Source organism: Nerophis ophidion, linkage group LG16 (genome assembly GCF_033978795.1).
Source record: "Nerophis ophidion isolate RoL-2023_Sa linkage group LG16, RoL_Noph_v1.0, whole genome shotgun sequence".
NCBI lineage: Eukaryota > Metazoa > Chordata > Actinopteri > Syngnathiformes > Syngnathidae > Nerophis > Nerophis ophidion.
This window is the reverse complement of record NC_084626.1, coordinates 42,227,773-42,246,594: the sequence shown is the minus strand read 5'-3', so window position 1 is coordinate 42,246,594 and position 18,822 is coordinate 42,227,773. Positions and strand designations below refer to the sequence as shown.

The following is an 18,822-nucleotide window of genomic DNA, read 5'->3' as shown; positions in this document are numbered from 1 at the left end:
CAACGTCAGAACCCAACATTGATTAAATGTTGTCAAAAAGCATGTTGTTTCAATGTTGTGTTTGTGTTGTAGGATATCGGTTGGGAAATTACCAAATTTCAATGGTCAAAACATTGTCAGAACCCAACATTGAATAAACGTTGGAAAAAGCATGTTATTTCAATGTTGTGTTTGTGTTGGAGGATATTGGTCGACAAATTACCAAATTTCAATGGTCAAATCAACGTCAGAACCCAACATTGATTAAATGTTGTCAAAAAGCATGTTATTTCAACGTTGTGTTTGTGTTGTAGAATATTGGTTGAAAAATGACCAATTTTCAATGGTCAAATCAACCTCAGAACCCAACATTGATTAAATGTTGTCAAAAAGCATGTTGTTTCAATGTTGTGTTTGTATTGTAGGATATCGGTTGGGGAATGACCACATTTCAACGGTCTAAACAACGTCAGAACCCAACATTGATTAAATGTTGTCAAAAAGCATGTTGTTTCAACGTTGTGTTTGTGTCGTAGGATATCGGTTGAGAAATGAACAAATTTCAATGGTCAAATCAACGTCAAAACCCAACATTGAATAAACGTTGTCAAAAAGCATGTCCTTTCAATGTTGTGTTTGTGTTGGAGGATATTGGTCGACAAATTACCAAATTTCAACGGTCAAATCAACGTCAGAACCCAACATTGACTAAACGTTGTAAAAAGCATGTTGTTTCAACGTTGTGTTTGTATTGCAAAATATGGGCTGGAAAATTACCAAAGTTTAACGGTCAAATCAATGTCGGAACCCAACATTGAATAAACATTGTCAAAAACCATGTTGTTTCAACGTTGTGTTTGTGTTGTAAGATATCGGTTGGGAAATGACCACATTTCATCGGTCAAAACAACGTCAGAACCCAACACTGATTAAATGTCATAAAGCATGTTGTTTCAAAGTTGTGTTCGTGTTGTAGGATATCGGTTGGGAAATGACCAAATTTCAACGGTCAAATCATCATCAGAACCAAACATTAATTAAATGTTGTCAAAAAGCATGTTGTTTCAACATTGTGTTTGTTTTGCAAAATATGGGTTGGGAAATTACCAAATTTCAATGGTCAAATCAACGTCAGAACCCAACATTGAATAAAAATTGTAAAAATGCACGTTGTTTCAACGTTGTAGAATATTGGTCGAGAAATGACCAAATTTCAACAGTCAAATCAACGTCAGAACCCAACATCGAATAAATGTTGTCAAAAAGCATGTTGTTTCAACGTTGTGTTTGTAATGTAGGATATCGGTTGGGGAATGACCAAATTACAACAGTCAAATCAACGTCAGACGCAACATTGAGTAAACGTTGTAAAAAGCATGTTGTTTCAATGTTGTGTTTGTGTTGTAGGATTTCGGTTGGGAAATGACCAAATTTCAACGGTTAAATCAACGTCAGAACCCAACATTGAATAAATGTCAAAAAGCATGTTGTTTCAACGCTGTTTGTGTTGTAGGATATCAGTTGGGAAATGATCAAATTTCAACGGTCAAATCAACGTCCGAACCCAACATTGAGTAAACGTTGTCAACAAGCATGTTCTTTCAATGTTGTGTTTGTGTTGGGGGATGTTGGTTGGAAAATGACCAAATTTCAATGGTCAAATCAATGTCAGAACCCAACATTGATTAAACGTTGTCAAAAAGCATGTTGTTTCAACGTTGTGTTTGTGTTGTAGGATATCGGTTGAGAAATGAACAAATTTCAATGGTCAAATAACGTCAGAACCCAACATTGAATAAACGTTGTCAAAAAGCATGTCCTTTCAATGTTGTGTTTGTGTTGGAGGATATTGGTCGACAAATTACCAAATTTCAACGGTCAAATCAACGTCAGAACCCAACATTGACTAAACGTTGTAAAAAGCATGTTGTTTCAACGTTGTGTTTGTGTTGCAAAATATGGGCTGGAAAATGACCAAAGTTTAACGGTCAAATCAATGTCGGAACCCAACATTGAATAAACATTGTCAAAAAGCATGTTGTTTCAACGTTGTGTTTGTGTTGTAAGATATCGGTTGGGAAATGACCACATTTCATCGGTCAAAACAACGTCAGAACCCAACACTGATTAAATGTCAAAAAGCATGTTGTTTCAAAGTTGTGTTCGTGTTGTAGGATATCGGTTGGGAAATGACCAAATTTCAACGGTCAAATCATCATCAGAACCCAACATTAATTAAATGTTGTCAAAAAGCATGTTGTTTCAACATTGTGTTTGTTTTGCAAAATATGGGTTGGGAAATGACCAAATTTCAACGGTCAAATCATCATCAGAACCCAACATTAATTAAATGTTGTCAAAAAGCATGTTGTTTCAACATTGTGTTTGTTTTGCAAAATATGGGTTGGGAAATGACCAAATTTCAATGGTCAAATCAACATCAGAACCCAACATTGAATAAAAATTGTCAAAAAGCACGTTGTTTCAACGTTGTAGAATATTGGTCGAGAAATGACCAAATTTCAACAGTCAAATCAACCTCAGAACCCAACATCGAATAAATGTTGTCAAAAAGCATGTTGTTTCAACGTTGTGTTTGTAATGTAGGATATCGGTTGGGGAATGACCAAATTACAACAGTCAAATCAACGTCAGACGCAACATTGAGTAAACGTTGTAAAAAGCATGTTGTTTCAATGTTGTGTTTGTGTTGTAGGATTTCGGTTGGGAAATGACCAAATTTCAACGGTTAAATCAACGTCAGAACCCAACATTGAATAAATGTCAAAAAGCATGTTGTTTCAACGCTGTTTGTGTTGTAGGATATCAGTTGGGAAATGTTCACATTTCAACGGTCAAATCAACGTCAGAACCCAACATTGAGTAAACGTTGTCAAAAAGCATGTTCTTTCAATGTTGTGTTTGTGTTGGGGGATGTTGGTTGGAAAATGACCAAATTTCAATGTTCAAAACAACGTCAGAACCCAACATTGATTAAACGTTGTAAAAAGCATGTTGTTTCAACGTTGTGTTTGTGTTGTAGGATATCGGTTGGAAAATGACCAAATTTCATCGGTCAAATCAACGTCAGAACCCAACATTGAATAAAAATTGTCAAAAAGCAAGTTGTTTCAACGTTGTAGAATATTGGTCGAGAAATAACCAAATTTCAACAGTCAAATCAACGTCAGAACCCAACATCGAATAAATGTTGTCAAAAAGCATGTTGTTTCAACGTTGTGTTTGTAATGTAGGATATCGGTTGGGGAATGACCAAATTTCAACGGTCAAATCAACGTCAAAACCCAACATTGAGTAAACGTCGTAAAAAGCATGTTGTTTCTACGTTGTTTGTGTTGAAAAATATGGCTGGAAAATGCCCAAAGTTTAACGTTCAAATCAACGTCAGAACCCAACATTGATAAATGTTGTCAAAAAGCATTTTGTTTCAACGTTATGTTTGTGTCGTAGGATATTGGTTGGGAAATGACCAAATTTCAACGGTCAAATCAACGTCAGAACCCGACATTGAATAAACGTCATCAAAAAGCATGTTGTTTTAACGTTGTTTTTGTGTTGCAGGATATCGCTAAAGAAATAACCAAATTTCAACGGTCATATCAACATCAGAACTCAACATTGAATAAACGTTGTAAAAAGCATGTTGTTTCAACGTGGTGTTTGTGTTGTAGGATATTAATTGAAAAATGACCAAAACGTCAAAAATACAACAAAACCACATAGTTTCAACGTTAGGTTTGAGTTGTTCAACATCAGGACCTAACTCAACAAGTTTTCAACATTGTTTTAATATCTTGTGCCTGCTGGGAAGTTTCATGCATGTCAGTGACCAAAACTCAAAACAACAAATGTCCACTGCAGAGGGAACATGTGGTATTTAGTCAGATTTACGTATTTCCCCAAAAACTGGCCCTGTGAACTTTAACACTTTTTATTAGGAGGACATACTGTAGTGTCAGCCTAAAAAAAAGCGTCCTCCTCAGTGGACATTTGTGAACATGCACAACAGGACTATTTTCCCCCGACACGTGTAATCTGAGCAATGAAATAGGCCACAAACAATATTAAGGGTGTAACAGTACGTGTATTTGTACTGAAGAGTTTCGCTACGGGGGTTTTGGTTCGGTTCGGAGGTGTACGAACCGAGTTTCCACGCGGACATAGTAGGTAGCGCACCGCAGGTTGTGTAAAAAATGCAGAGCGAGGCACAACACACGGCATGCTAGCAGCGACCGGGCTAGGACAACATGTAAAAGCCAGAGCTGGAAGACCCTCCTGCCTACATCTCCCGTTTGGGAACACTTCGGCTGCGCGGTGCGATACAACAATGGAGGACGGAGGTTTGCCGACATTGTTCAGCAGCAGTAGGGTACGCTTCTGCCAACACGTCAAACATGCTAACTTCTTTGAAGCGGAACCACCGCATTCAAGCAGCCTCTCCTCGGCGAGTCCAGCAGGGCTAAAGCAATAACAAATGTTTTTATAGCAGAAGATTTAAGACTATCCATCCATCCATTTCCTACCGCTTGTCCCGTTCGCGGTAGCAGGGGGTTGCTGTATTGCATTAAAAACTAGATTTTGACCCACTTCTATGGTGGAAGAACAATAAGCCCATATATCCTCTTACTGCCAAGTTAGCCAGGCTTGGTGTTGATGAAGTTGAAAAACTTATTGGGGTGTTTGCTTTCAGTGGTCAATTGTACGGAATATGTACTGTACTATGCAATCTACTAATAGAAGTCTCAATCAATCAATCACAAAAAGCACTTGTAGAAAGGTGTTAAGGAACCATTCTGAGCCTTATTTTATTTAGTTTTTATTTTATATATGATGACCACTGTGGAGAGGCACAGCCGACGGGGCGACGGCGAGGCAGGTCACGCTGCAGCCCTGCCCAAGATGGCGGCAAGGAGGCGGAGCGTGCCGGGAGCGACGCCGCCGCAATCGAATTCAGGTGCGTGGCTCACACACCGGGAAACGATTAACATTTCTCCTGACACTGTATAAAAGGGGAGAAGGAGGAGAGTCCGCAGCGCATGAGAGGCGAGAGCAGCACAGAGCGCAAGACGAGCACGACGACGACGGTGGCTGAAAAGCAGACCGGGAACGAGCAGTGGAGGGAGGAGCTGAAAAGCGATCCGAGCTGCAACCAACCTTTATCGCAAAATAAAGAAGTGAAACCTGCTCAAAAGCATGTCCTTCCTGGGCGGTCCATTGAACCCACACGACGACAGCAAGAGACTGTCACAACCACATTAACCTTGGCAATGGACCCTGTGTTTATATGTATGTTATGCCATTGTTTACAAATTTGGTAAATAAATAACCAAAAAATTGTATATTTGGTTGTTTTCTTACTATACCGAAAATGAACCGAACCGTGACCTCTAAACCGAGGTATGTACCGAACCGACATTTTTGTGCACCGTTACACCCCTATGCAATTGACATTTGTAAGTGACAAAAAACCAAAATAAACTTAAGACCAATGTCCACTGCAGAGGAAACATGTGGTATATAATCAGATTTGCAAACCGCAGAAAAAAGTAGCCCCGTTATGCAACCCCACAAACGTCCACTACAGTGGACAATTTGTTATCAGGAGGACATGAGAACCAGTGTCCTCCTCATTGGACGAGGGACCATTTTAGTGTTGCCAATCAAGGAGGATATCATATTAAGTTAAAAGTTAAAGTACCAATGATTGTCACACACACACTAGATGTGGCGAAATTATTCTCTGCATTTGATCCATCACCCTTGATCAACTCCTGGGAGGTGAGGGGAGCAGTGGGCAGCAGCAATGGCCCCGCCCAGGAATCATTTTTGGTGTATCCTACTAAACCAGCGTCTACTGCAACGGACACAAAAAAAACTGAAAAAAACAAATGTCCACTGCAGAGGAAACATTGGGTAACCTACTCAGTGTCCTAGTGGTTAAAGTGTCCGCCCTGAGATGGGTAGGTTGTGAGTTCAAACCCCGGCCGAGTCATACCAAAGACTATAAAAATGGGAGCTATTACCTCCCTGCAGCATCAAGGGTTGGAATTGGGGGTTAAATCACCAAAAATTATTCCCGGGCGTGGCCACCGCTGCTGCTCACTGCTCCCCTCATCTCCCAAGGGGTGAACTAAGGTGAATAATTTCGCCACACCTAGTGTGTGTGTGACTATCATTGGTACTGTAACGTATTAAGTCAGGTTTACAAATTTCATAAAAAAGTATACCTGTTATGCATGTCCACAATCGTCCACTGCAGTGGACAATTGTTATCACACTGTGTCACCCTGAGAAACAGCGTCCCCTACAGTGGACATTTGTGAACATACATACTGAGACAATTTCACCCTGAAATGTGCAATCTGAGCAATGAAATAGGCCACACACGATTGTACACTACAAAGGACGCTAGTTCACTGGAGGATATCATATCCTACTAAACCAGCGTCCACTGTAATGGACAATTGTAAGTGACCTGAAAGAAAACAGACGTAAAAAACGTCCACTGCAAAGAAAACGTGTGTATTTAGTCAGATTTGCAAATTCCATAAAAAAAGTAGCTCTGTTATGCATGTCCACAAACGTCCACTACAGTGGACACTTTTTGTCAGGAGGACATGAGAACCAGCGTCCTCTGCAGTGAACATTTGTAAACATGCATAACGGGACTATTTTCCCCCAAAATGTATAATCTGAGGAATGAAAAAGCCCACAAACGATTGTCCACTGTAAAGGACGCTAGTTCACAGCAAGATATCCTATCTTGCTAAACCAGCGTCCACTGCAATGGACATTTGTAAGTGACGAAAAACAAATGATAATAAAAATTCCACTGCAGAGGAAACATGTGTTATTTAGTCAGATTTGCAAATTCCCCCCAAAAAAGTAGACCTGTTATGCATGTCTACAACCGTCCACTACAGTGGACACTTGTTATCAGGAGGACATGAGAACTAGCGTTCTCTGCAGTGGACATTGGGGACATGCATGACAGGACTATTTTCCCCCAAAATGTGTAATCTGAGCAATAAAATAGGCCACAAACGATTGTCCACTACAAAGGACGCTAGTTCACAGGAGGATATCATGTCCTAAAGCAGCGTCCACTACAATGGACGTTTTTAAGTGACCCAAAAAACCTCAACTAAAAAAAAACAAATGTCCACTGCAGAGGAAACATTTGGTATTTAGTCAGATTTCAGTAAAAAGTAGCCCTGTTACGCATGTCCACAAATGTCCACTACAGTGGACACTTGTTATCAGGAGGACATGAGAACCCTGAGAACCAGCGTCCTCCTCAGTGGACATTTGTGAACATGCATAACAGGACTATTTTCTCCCGAAATGTGCAATCTGAGCAATGAAATAGACCACAAACGATTGTCCACGGCAAAGGACGCTAGTTCACAGAAGGATATCATGTCCAATTAAAGCAGCGTCCACTGCAATGGACATTTGTAAGTGACAAAAAACAAACAATAATAAAATGTCCACTGCAGAGGAAACGTGGTATTTAGTCAGATTTGCAAATTCCCCTCCAAAAAGTAGACCTGTTATGCACGTCTACAACCGTCCACTACAGTGGACACTTGTTATCAGGAGGACATGAGAATTAGCGTCCTCTACAGTGGACATTTGTGAACATGCATGACTATTTTCCCGCGAAATGTGTAATCTGAGCAATAAAATAGGCCACATACGATTGTTCACTGCAAAAGACGCTGGTTCATAGAAGGATATCATGTCCTACTAAAGCAGCGTCCACTGCAATGGACGTTTAAGTGACCCAAAAAGATTAAACTGAAAAAAAAAACAATAACAAATGTCCACTGCAGAGGATACATGTAGTGTTTGGCCAGATTTGCAAATTCCAGAAAAAAGTAGCCCTTTTATGCATGTCTGCAAACGTCCACTACAGTGGACACTTGTTATTGGAGGACATGAGAACCAGCGTCCTCTACAGTGGACATTTGTGAACATGCATAACAGGACTATTTTCTCCCGAAATGTGCAATCTGAGCAATGAAATAGACCACAAACGATTGTCCACTGCAGAGGACGCTAGTTCACAGAAGGATATCATGTCCAATTAAAGCAGCGTCCACTGCAATGGACATTTGTAAGTGACAAAAAACAAACGATAATAAAATGTCCACTGCAGAGGAAACGTGGTATTTAGTCAGATTTGCAAATTCCCCCCCAAAAAGTAGACCTGTTATGCACGTCTACAACCGTCCACTACAGTGGACACTTGTTATCAGGAGGACATGAGAATTAGCGTCCTCTACAGTGGACATTTGTGAACATGCATAACATGACTATTTTCCCGCGAAATGTGTAATCTGAGCAATAAAATAGGCCACATACAATTGTTCACTGCAAAGGACGCTGGTTCATAGAAGGATATCATGTCGTACTAAAGCAGCGTCCACTGTAATGGACGTTTAAGTGACCCAAAAAGATTAAACTGAAAAAAAAAACAATAACAAATGTCCACTGCAGAGGATACATGTAGTGTTTAGCCAGATTTGCAAATTCCAGAAAAAAGTAGCCCTTTTATGCATGTCTGCAAACGTCCACTACAGTGGACACTTGTTATTGGAGGACATGAGAACCAGCGTCCTCTACAGTGGACATTTGTGAACATGCATAACATGACTATTTTCCCATGAAATGTGTAATCTGAGCAATAAAATAAGCCAAAAACGATTGTTCACTGCAAAGGTTGTTAGTTCACAGAAGGATATCATGTCCTACTAAAGCAGCGTCCACTGCAATGGACATTTGTAAGTGACAAAAAACAAACGGTAATAAAATGTCCACTGCAGAGGAAACGTGGTATTTAGTCAGATTTGCAAATTCCCCCCCAAAAGTAGACCTGTTATGCACGTCTACAACCGTCCACTACAGTGGACACTTGTTATCAGGAGGACATGAGAACCAGCGTCCTCCTCAGTGGACATTAGTGAACAAACTGAACATGCATAACAGTACTATTTTCCCCCAAAATGTTTAAATCTGAGCAATGAAACAGGCCACAAATGATTGTCCACTGCAAAGGACGCTATCTTATCCTGCTAAACCAGCGTCCACTGCAATGGACGTTTGTAAGTGACCTAAAAGAAAACACACATAAAAATGTCCACTGCAGAAAAAACATGTGTGTAGTTAGTCAGATTTGCAAATTCCAGAAAAAAGTAGCCCTGTTATGCATGTCCACAAACGTCCACTACAGTGGACACTTGTTATCAGGAGGACATGAGAACCCTGAGAACCCACGTCCTCTCCAGTGGACATTTGTGCAGATGCAAAACAGGACTATTTTCCCCCGTCCCCTTGACAAGTGCTATTTATTTCAGATCTTCTACATTCAGCTTCCTCTGCAGTGGACATGTGGAACTTTGACACACAAAAAAACCTTTGACGACAAACAAATGTCCACTGTGGTGGACACATGTGCCCAGGAGGACGTGGCATTCGTCATGCAGGGAAACTATTATATCAAATATTTATGAACATTCATAAAAAGGCAGATTTTTCCCAAAATGTGTCACCTGACTAACAAAATAGACTACGAAAAATTGTCCACTGCAGAGGACACAATTTAGTAGCCATTGTGATGCATATCTTTAAACGACCACTACAGAGGACATGACACTTATCATTGAGAGAAGGAATCTTTGTTATTCCGTCTTTAGAACAGGTGTCCTCTGCAGTGGACACATGTGGCATTGTGTCAAAGATACACCTTTCATATGAAGTAGCCCTGTTATACATGTCCACTTTAGTGGACATCACAACTTGCCATGGAGGGAATCTTATGTCATCCTGAGAACCAGCGTCCTCTGTAGTGGACATTTGTGGACAAACACAACAAGGTTACTTTTTGCGACATTTGAAACTCAAAAAAGACTTCAAACAAATGTCCACTGCAGTGGACACATGTGGTCTTTTGTCAGAGTTACGTATGTCACATGATGTAGCCTTGTCCACAGATGTCCACTGTAGAGGACATGAAACTTAATGGAAAAAATCTCAAATATGTTATTCTGAAAACCAGCATCCTCTGCAGTGGACACCTGTAACTTTGACATAAAACAGACCACAGACAAACGTCCACTGGAGTGGACATTTGTTTTCATTGTCATTGAGAGAATCAACTTGAGAACCAGCGTCCTCCGCAGTGGACATTTGTAACTCTGACAAAAAAATAGACCACAAACGTCCATTGTAGTGGACACTTTTCACAATACGGCACACGTCATTATACCCGTGAACCAGCGTCCTTTGTAGTGGACATGCATATCAGGGCTACTTTTGAGCAAAATTCGTAACTCTGACAAAAACCCACAAACAAATGTCCACTACAGAGGACACATGTGGCATTGTGTCAAAGATACACCTTTCATATGAAGTAGCCCTGTTATACATGTCCACTTTAGTGGACATCACACTTGCCATGGAGGGAATCTTATATCATCCTGAGAACCGGCGTCCTCTGTAGTGGACATTTGTGGACAAGCACAACAAGGTTACTTTTTGCGAAATTTGAAACTTAAAAAAAGACCTCAAACAAATGTCCACTGCAGTGGACACATGTGGTCTTTTGTTAGAGTTACGTATTTCCTATGATGTAGCCTTGTCCACAGACGTCCACTGTAGAGTACATAATACTTAATGGAAAAAAATCTCAATTATGTTATTCTGAAAACCAGCGTCCTCTGCAGTGGACACCTGTAACTTTGACATAAAACAGACCACAGACAAACGTCCACTGGAGTGGACACTTTTCCCAATACGGCACACGTCATTATACCCGTGAACCAGCGTCCTTTGTAGTGGACATGCATATCAGGGCTTCTTTTGAGCAAAATTCGTAACTCTGACAAAAACCCACAAACAAATGTCCACTGCAGAGGACACATGTGGCATTGTGTCAAAGATACACTTTTCATATGAAGTAGCCCTGTTATACATGTCCACCTTAGTGGACATCACACTTGCCATGGAGGGAATCTTATATCATCCTGAGAACCAGCGTCCTCTGTAGTGGACATTTGTGGACAAGCACAACAAGGTTACTTTTTGCGAAATTTGAAACTTAAAAAAAGACCTCAAACAAATGTCCACTGCAGTGGACACATGTGGTCTTTTGTCAGAGTTACATATGTCACATGATGTAGCCTTGTCCACAGATGTCCACTGTAGAGGACATGAAACTTAATGGAAAAAATCTCAAATATGTTATTCTGAAAACCAGCGTCCTCTGCGGTGGACACCTGTAACTTTGACATAAAACAGACCACAGACAAATGTCCACTACAGTGGACACTTGTTTTCATTGTCATAGAGAGAATCTTTATTATATCACCCTGAGAACCAGCATTTGTAACTCTGACAAAAAAATAGACCACAAACGTCCATTGTAGTGGACACTTTTCCCAATATGGCACTTGTCATTATACCCGTGAACCAGCGTCCTTTGTAGTGGACATGCATATCTGGGCTACTTTTGAGCAAAATTCGTAACTCTGACAAAAGACCACAAACAAATGTCCACTGCAGTGGACACATGTGGTCTTTTGTCACAGTTATGTATTTCAGATAAAGTAGCGTTGTTACGTATGTCCACAAACGTCCTCTGTAGAGGACACGATACTCGTCATGGAGGACATCTTAATTATAATATCCTGAAAACCAGCGTCCTCTGCAGTGGACATTTGTTTTGAATTTTTATTATATCACCATGGGAACCAGCGTCCCCTGTAGTGGACATTTGTGGACATGCATAACGGTGCTACTTTTTCCAAAAATTGTTACTGACAATAGACCACAAACAAACGTCCACTGCAGTGGACACTTGTTTTCAGAAGTGCAAAGCACGTGTCATGGAGGGAATATTAATTATGTCATCCTGAAAACCAGCGTCCTCTGCAGCGGACATGCACAACAGGCCTACTTTTTTCCAAAATTTGTAACCGAAAAAAAGACTACAGACAAATGTCCACTGCAGTGGACACCTGTTTTGAGAAAGACATGACACTTGTCATGGAGGGAATCCTAATTATATCACCCTGAGAACTAACGTCCTCTGCAGTGGACATGTGTGAACATGCATAGTAAGGCTACTTTTTCCAAAATGTGTAACCGATAAAAGACCTCAAACCAATGTCCACTGCAGTGGACATCCATGATCTTTTGTCAGAGTTACGCATTTCAGATGAAGTAGCCTTGTTACGCACAAAAGTCCACTGTTATCTTGAAAACCAGCGTCCTCTGCAGTGGACATTTGTGGACATGCACAACGAGGCTACTCTTTACGAAATTTGTGACTGACTAAAGACCTCAAACAAATGTCCACTGCAGTGGACATTTGTGGAAGTGCTACCTTTTCCGAAATTTCGTAACTGACAAAAGACTACAAACAAATGTCCACTGCAGTGGACACCTGTCATGGTGGGATTTTAATTGTCATTCTGAGAACCAACATTATCTTGAAAACCAGCGTCCTCTGCAGTGGACATTTGTTACACTGACCACAAATAATCGTCCACTGCAGTGGACACTTGTCATGGGGGGATTTTAATTGTCATTCTGAGAACCAGCGTCCTTTCCAGTGGACATTTGTGGACGTGCATAACAGGGCTACTTTTTCTGCAATTTTGTAACTGACAAAAGACTACGGAGGAATCGTCCACTATAGTGGACACCTGTTTTCGGAAGGAAATGACAATCATCATGCTTGGAATCCTAATTATATCACCCTGACAACCAGTGCCCTCTACAGTGGTCGTGCATAACAAGGCTACTTTTTCCGAAAATGTGCAACTGACAAAAGACTACAAACAAATTTGTCTAATTCGTCTCAGTTACGTATTTCCGATGAAGTAGCCTTGTTACGCACAAACGTCCACTGTAGAGGACATTTAATGGAGAGAATCTCTATGTCATCTTGGAAACCAGCGTCCTCTGCAGTGGACATTTGTGGACGTGCATAACAGGGCTACTTTGTCCGAAATCTGTTACTGACAAAAGACTACGAACAAAACGTCCACTACAGTGGACACTTGTTTTCGGAAGGAAATGACAATCATCATGTTTGGAATCCTAATTATATCACCTTGACAACCAGTGTCCTCTACAGTGGACGTGCATGACAAGGCTTCTTTTTCCGAAAATGTGTAACTGACAAAAGACTACAAACAAATTTGCCTAATTTGTCTTAGTTACGTATTTCCGATGAAGTAGCCTTGTTACGCACAAACGTCCACTGTAGAGGACATTTAATGGAGAGAATCTCTATGTCATCTTGGAAACCAGCGTCCTCTGCAGTGGACATTTGTGGGCGTGCATAACAGGGCTACTTTGTCCGAAATCTGTTACTGGCAAAAGACTACGAACAAAACGTCCACTACAGTGGACACTTGTTTTCGGAAGGAAATGACAATCATCATGTTTGGAATCCTAATTATATCACCTTGACAACCAGTGTCCTCTACAGTGGACGTGCATAACAAGGCTTCTTTTTCCGAAAATGTGTAACTGACAAAAGACTACAAACAAATTTGCCTAATTTGTCTTAGTTACGTATTTCCGATGAAGTAGCCTTGTTACGCACAAACGTCCACTGTAGAGGACATTTAATGGAGAGAATCTCTATGTCATCTTGGAAACCAGCGTCCTCTTCAGTGGACATTTGTGGCCGTGCATAACAGGGCTACTTTGTCCGAAATCTGTTACTGACAAAAGACTACAAACAAATCGTCCACTACAGTGGACACCGATTTTCGGAAGGAAATGACAATTATCATGTTTGGAATCCTAATTATATCACCCTGACAACCAGCGTCCTCTGCAGTGGACATTTGTGGACGTGCATAACAGGGCTACTTTATCTGAAATTTTGTAACTGACAAAAGACTACGAACAAATCGTCCACTACAGTGGACACCGATTTTCGGAAGGAAATGACAATCATCATGTTTGGAATCCGAATTATATCACCTTGACAACCAGTGTCCTCTACTTTGGACGTGCATAACAAGGCTACTTTTCCCGAAAATGTGTAACTGACAAAAGACTACAAACAAATTTGTCTAATTCGTCTTAGTTACGTATTTCCGATGGAGTAGCCTTGTTACGCACAAACGTCCACTGTAGAGGACATTTAATGGAAAGAATCTCTATGTCATCTTGGAAACCAGCGTCCTCTGCAGTGGACATTTGTGGGAGTGCATAACCGGGCTACTTTGTCCAAAAATTTGTAACTGACGAAAGACAACAAACAAATGTCCACTACAGTGGACACCGATTTTCGGAAGGAAATGACAATTATCATGTTTGGAATCCGAATTATATCACCTTGACAACCAGTGTCCTCTACTTTGGACGTGCATAACAAGGCTACTTTTTCCGAAAATGTGTAACTGACAAAAGACTACAAACAAATTTGTCTAATTCACCTTAGTTACGTATTTCAGATGAAGTAGCCTTGTTACGCACAAACGTCCACTGTAGAGGACATTTAATGGAGAGAATCTCTATGTCATCTTGGAAACCAGCGTCCTCTGCAGTGGACATTTGTGGGAGTGCATAACCGGGCTACTTTGTCCAAAAATTTGTAACTGACAAAAGACAACTAACAAATGTCCACTACAGTGGACACCGATTTTCGGAAGGAAATGACAATTATCATGTTTGGAATCAGAATTATATCACCTTGACAACCAGTGTCCTCTACAGTGGACGTGCATAACAAGACTACTTTTTCCGAAAATGTGTAACTGACAAAAGACTACAAACAAATTTGTCTAATTTGTCTTAGTTACGTATTTCAGATGAAGTAGCCTTGTTACGCACAAACGTCCACTGTAGAGGACATTTAATGGAGAGAATCTCTATGTCATCTTGGAAACCAGCGTCCTCTGCAGTGGACATTTGTGGGAGTGCATAACCGGGCTACTTTGTCCAAAAATTTGTAATTGACAAAAGACAACTAACAAATGTCCACTACAGTGGACACCGATTTTCGGAAGGAAATGACAATTATCATGTTTGGAATCCGAATTATATCACCTTGACAACCAGTGTCCTCTACAGTGGACGTGCATAACAAGACTACTTTTTCCGAAAATGTGTAACTGACAAAAGACTACAAACAAATTTGTCTAATTCGTCTTAGTTACGTATTTCAGATGAAGTAGCCTTGTTACGCACAAACGTCCACTATAGAGGACATTTAATGGAGAGAATCTCTATGTCATCTTGGAAACCAGCGTCCTCTGCAGTGGACATTTGTGGGAGTGCATAACCGGGCTACTTTGTCCAAAAATTTGTAACTGACAAAAGACAACTAACAAATGTCCACTACAGTGGACACCGATTTTCGGAAGGAAATGACAATTATCATGTTTGGAATCCGAATTATATCACCTTGACAACCAGTGTCCTCTACTTTGGACGTGCATAACAAGGCTACTTTTTCTGAGATCTGTTACTGACAAAAGACTACAAACAAATCGTCCACTGCAGTGGACACCGATTTTCGGAAGGAAATGACAATCATCATGTTTCGAATATCATGATTATATCACCCTGACAACCAGTGTCCTCTACAGTGGACGTGCATAACAGGGCTACTTTTTCCGAAATCTGTTACTGATAACTACAAACAAATCGTCCACTACAGTGGACACCGGTTTTGGGAAGGAAATGACAATTATCATGTTTGGAATCCGAATTATATCACCCTGACAACCAGTGTCCTCTACTTTGGACGTGCATAACAGGGCTACTTTTTCCGAAATCTGTTACTGACAAAAGACTACAAACAAATCGTCCACTACAGTGGACACCGATTTTCTCAAGGAAATGACAATCATCATGTTTCGAATCATGATTATATCACCCTGACAACCAGTGTCCTCTACAGTGGACGTGCATAACAGGGCTACTTTTTCCGAAATCTGTTACTGACAACTACAAACAAATCGTCCACTACAGTGGACACCGGTTTTGGGAAGGAAATGACAATTATCATGTTTGGAATCCGAATTATATCACCCTGACAACCAGTGTCCTCTACTTTGGACGTGCATAACAGGGCTACTTTTTCCGAAATCTGTTACAGACAAAAGACTACAAACAAATCGTCCACTACAGTGGACACCGATTTTCGGAAGGAAATGACAATCATCATGTTTCGAATCATGATTATATCACCCTGACAACCAGTGTCCTCTACAGTGGACGTGCATAACAGGGCTACTTTTTCCGAAATCTGTTACTGACAACTACAAACAAATCGTCCACTACAGTGGACACCGGTTTTGGGAAGGAAATGACAATTATCATGTTTGGAATCCGAATTATATCACCCTGACAACCAGTGTCCTCTACTTTGGACGTGCATAACAGGGCTACTTTTTCCGAAATCTGTTACAGACAAAAGACTACAAACAAATCGTCCACTACAGTGGACACCGATTTTCGGAAGGAAATGACAATCATCATGTTTCGAATCATGATTATATCACCCTGACAACCAGTGTCCTCTACAGTGGACGTGCATAACAAGGCTACTTTTTCCGAAAATGTGTAACCGACAAAAGACTAAAAACAAATTTGTCTAATTCGTCTTAGTTACGTATTTCAGATGAAGTAGCCTTGTTACGCACAAACGTCCACTGTAGAGGACATTTAATGGAGAGAATCTCTATGTCATCTTGGAAACCAGCGTCCTCTGCAGTGGACATTTGTGGGAGTGCATAACCGGGCTACTTTGTCCAAAAATTTGTAACTGACAAAAGACAACTAACAAATGTCCACTACAGTGGACACCGATTTTCGGAAGGAAATGACAATTATCATTTTTGGAATCCTAATTATATCACCCTGACAACCAGTGTCCTCTACTTTGGACGTGCATAACAAGGCTACTTTCTCTGAGATCTGTTACTGACAAAAGACTACAAACAATCGTCCACTGCAGTGGACACCGATTTTCGGAAGGAAATGACAATCATCATGTTTCGAATATCATGATTATATCACCCTGACAACCAGTGTCCTCTACAGTGGACGTGCATAACAGGGCTACTTTTTCCGAAATCTGTTACTGACAACTACAAACAAATCGTCCACTACAGTGGACACCGGTTTTGGGAAGGAAATGATAATTATCATGTTTGGAATCCGAATTATATCACCCTGACAACCAGTGTCCTCTACTTTGGACGTGCATAACAGGGCTACTTTTTCCGAAATCTGTTACTGACAAAAGACTACAAACAAATCGTCCACTACAGTGGACACCGATTTTCGGAAGGAAATGACAATCATCATGTTTCGAATCATGATTATATCACCCTGACAACCAGTGTCCTCTACAGTGGACGTGCATAACAAGGCTACTTTTTCCGAAAATGTGTAACCGACAAAAGACTACAAACAAATTTGTCTAATTCGTCTTAGTTGGAGAAATGCGTTGTAACTAATTTGTCACCTTGAAGAATACTTGGCAGCGATGAGGTAGTGACTTGTCCAGGGTGTACTCCGCCTTCCGCCTGATTGTAGCTGATATAGGCACCAGCGCCCCCCGCGACCCCAAAAAAGGGAATAAGCGGTAGGGAATGGATGGATGGATAAAAAAAAGAAGTGACACTGTTGCTCTCTCGCCGCGATGACGTCACAACAGGCGTGCGTAAAGACGTCACCAACCACGCCGACGTCACCACGTCACGGCAGCCAATCGCTGCCTTGACCCTCAAAGCGCGGACTCGGAAGAGTGCAAAAAGTGAGGAAAAAGTCCAAAACTCACCAATCCGGAGCACACGCTGATGACGGCGGCGCGCTCCTCCCGCGCGTTCACGCGGCCCTGGTAAAAACAGTGTCCGAGCTCCGTGTCCTCCTCGCGGTTACCCGCCGCCGGTACTCCCAGTATCGTCACAGTGTAACGCGGGCCGATAAATCCCGACTCCCGGGTGAGGTTGAGGTGGTAACTCTGTCCGAAAGCGGAAATCCGGTAGTGGATATTCGGCGCGGCCCAGCCGTGCTCCGCCGGGACCTCCGCCGCCGCCGCCACGCTGCGCCGCCTCCTCCGGAAGTGCGCGCGGCCCGGCAGCTCGTCCCCGGCGTCGTCCACGCGCACCGGTGTCACGATCTCGTAGGCGCCGATCTCCTCCTTTACTGGTGGTGGGGGGGGGGGGATGGGGGGGCAATATTAGAGCATGTGCGTGGAAAAAGACGCCAAGTCATTCATTCTAACTAACCTGTGCCGGACTTGGAGATTCTCGCGTCTACTTTCATGACGTCAGGGAAAAACAGGAACCCCAAGCCCCAAAAGAGCACATGCATGATGGTCCACGGCACTCCTGCAATAAATATAATAATAATAATAATAATAGAAAATAATGACAGTCCAGGCTCGTTGCCCCGCCCCCCTGCCACACATCCAAGTTATCCCCGACTCCTGCGTGGACGTCCTGCGGCCGCCGAGGTGCACTGCTGCTGGGACGTGAGAGCTCCGCACAATCCCAGGTCGACATGCATGCTGCAAGGAGGGGGTGGGCTGCTCCACGACTGAGAACCCACGAGTGAGTGTGTGAGAAGCACGCCGCCGGGCAGTCCTCCACGCCAGCCCCTGTCCCGCCCCACCCGCGCATGTGTGGGGTGGACGGTGGCGGGGGGGGGGGGGGGGGCGGGGCTCAGCCCGGCGAAGGTGGTTCCACTGCGCGCGGATGCCGCTGCAGGTGCCCGGCGGGGTGTGGGGCGTGGGGGGGAGTGGTTACCGCCCCCCGCAGCTAGGGGTCCCCCGTGAGCAGG

General features: G+C 42.1%; 1 protein-coding gene across 1 annotated transcript in view; it reads right to left on the bottom strand.

Annotated features, from left to right (window-relative positions):
- adamts9 (ADAM metallopeptidase with thrombospondin type 1 motif, 9) overlaps window positions 1–18,600 on the bottom strand; it is a 153,952-nt gene extending 135,352 nt beyond the window's left edge. Inside the window, exons 1-2 of the mRNA XM_061875256.1 lie at window positions 18,270–18,600; window positions 17,819–18,186 (exon numbers count right to left, since the gene is read on the bottom strand). Of these exons, the coding sequence (XP_061731240.1) occupies window positions 17,819–18,186; window positions 18,270–18,354 (453 nt within the window). The 5' untranslated portion in view covers window positions 18,355–18,600. The remainder of the gene's footprint in view (window positions 1–17,818; window positions 18,187–18,269) is intronic.
- Between the last annotated feature and the right edge of the window lie 222 nt (window positions 18,601–18,822).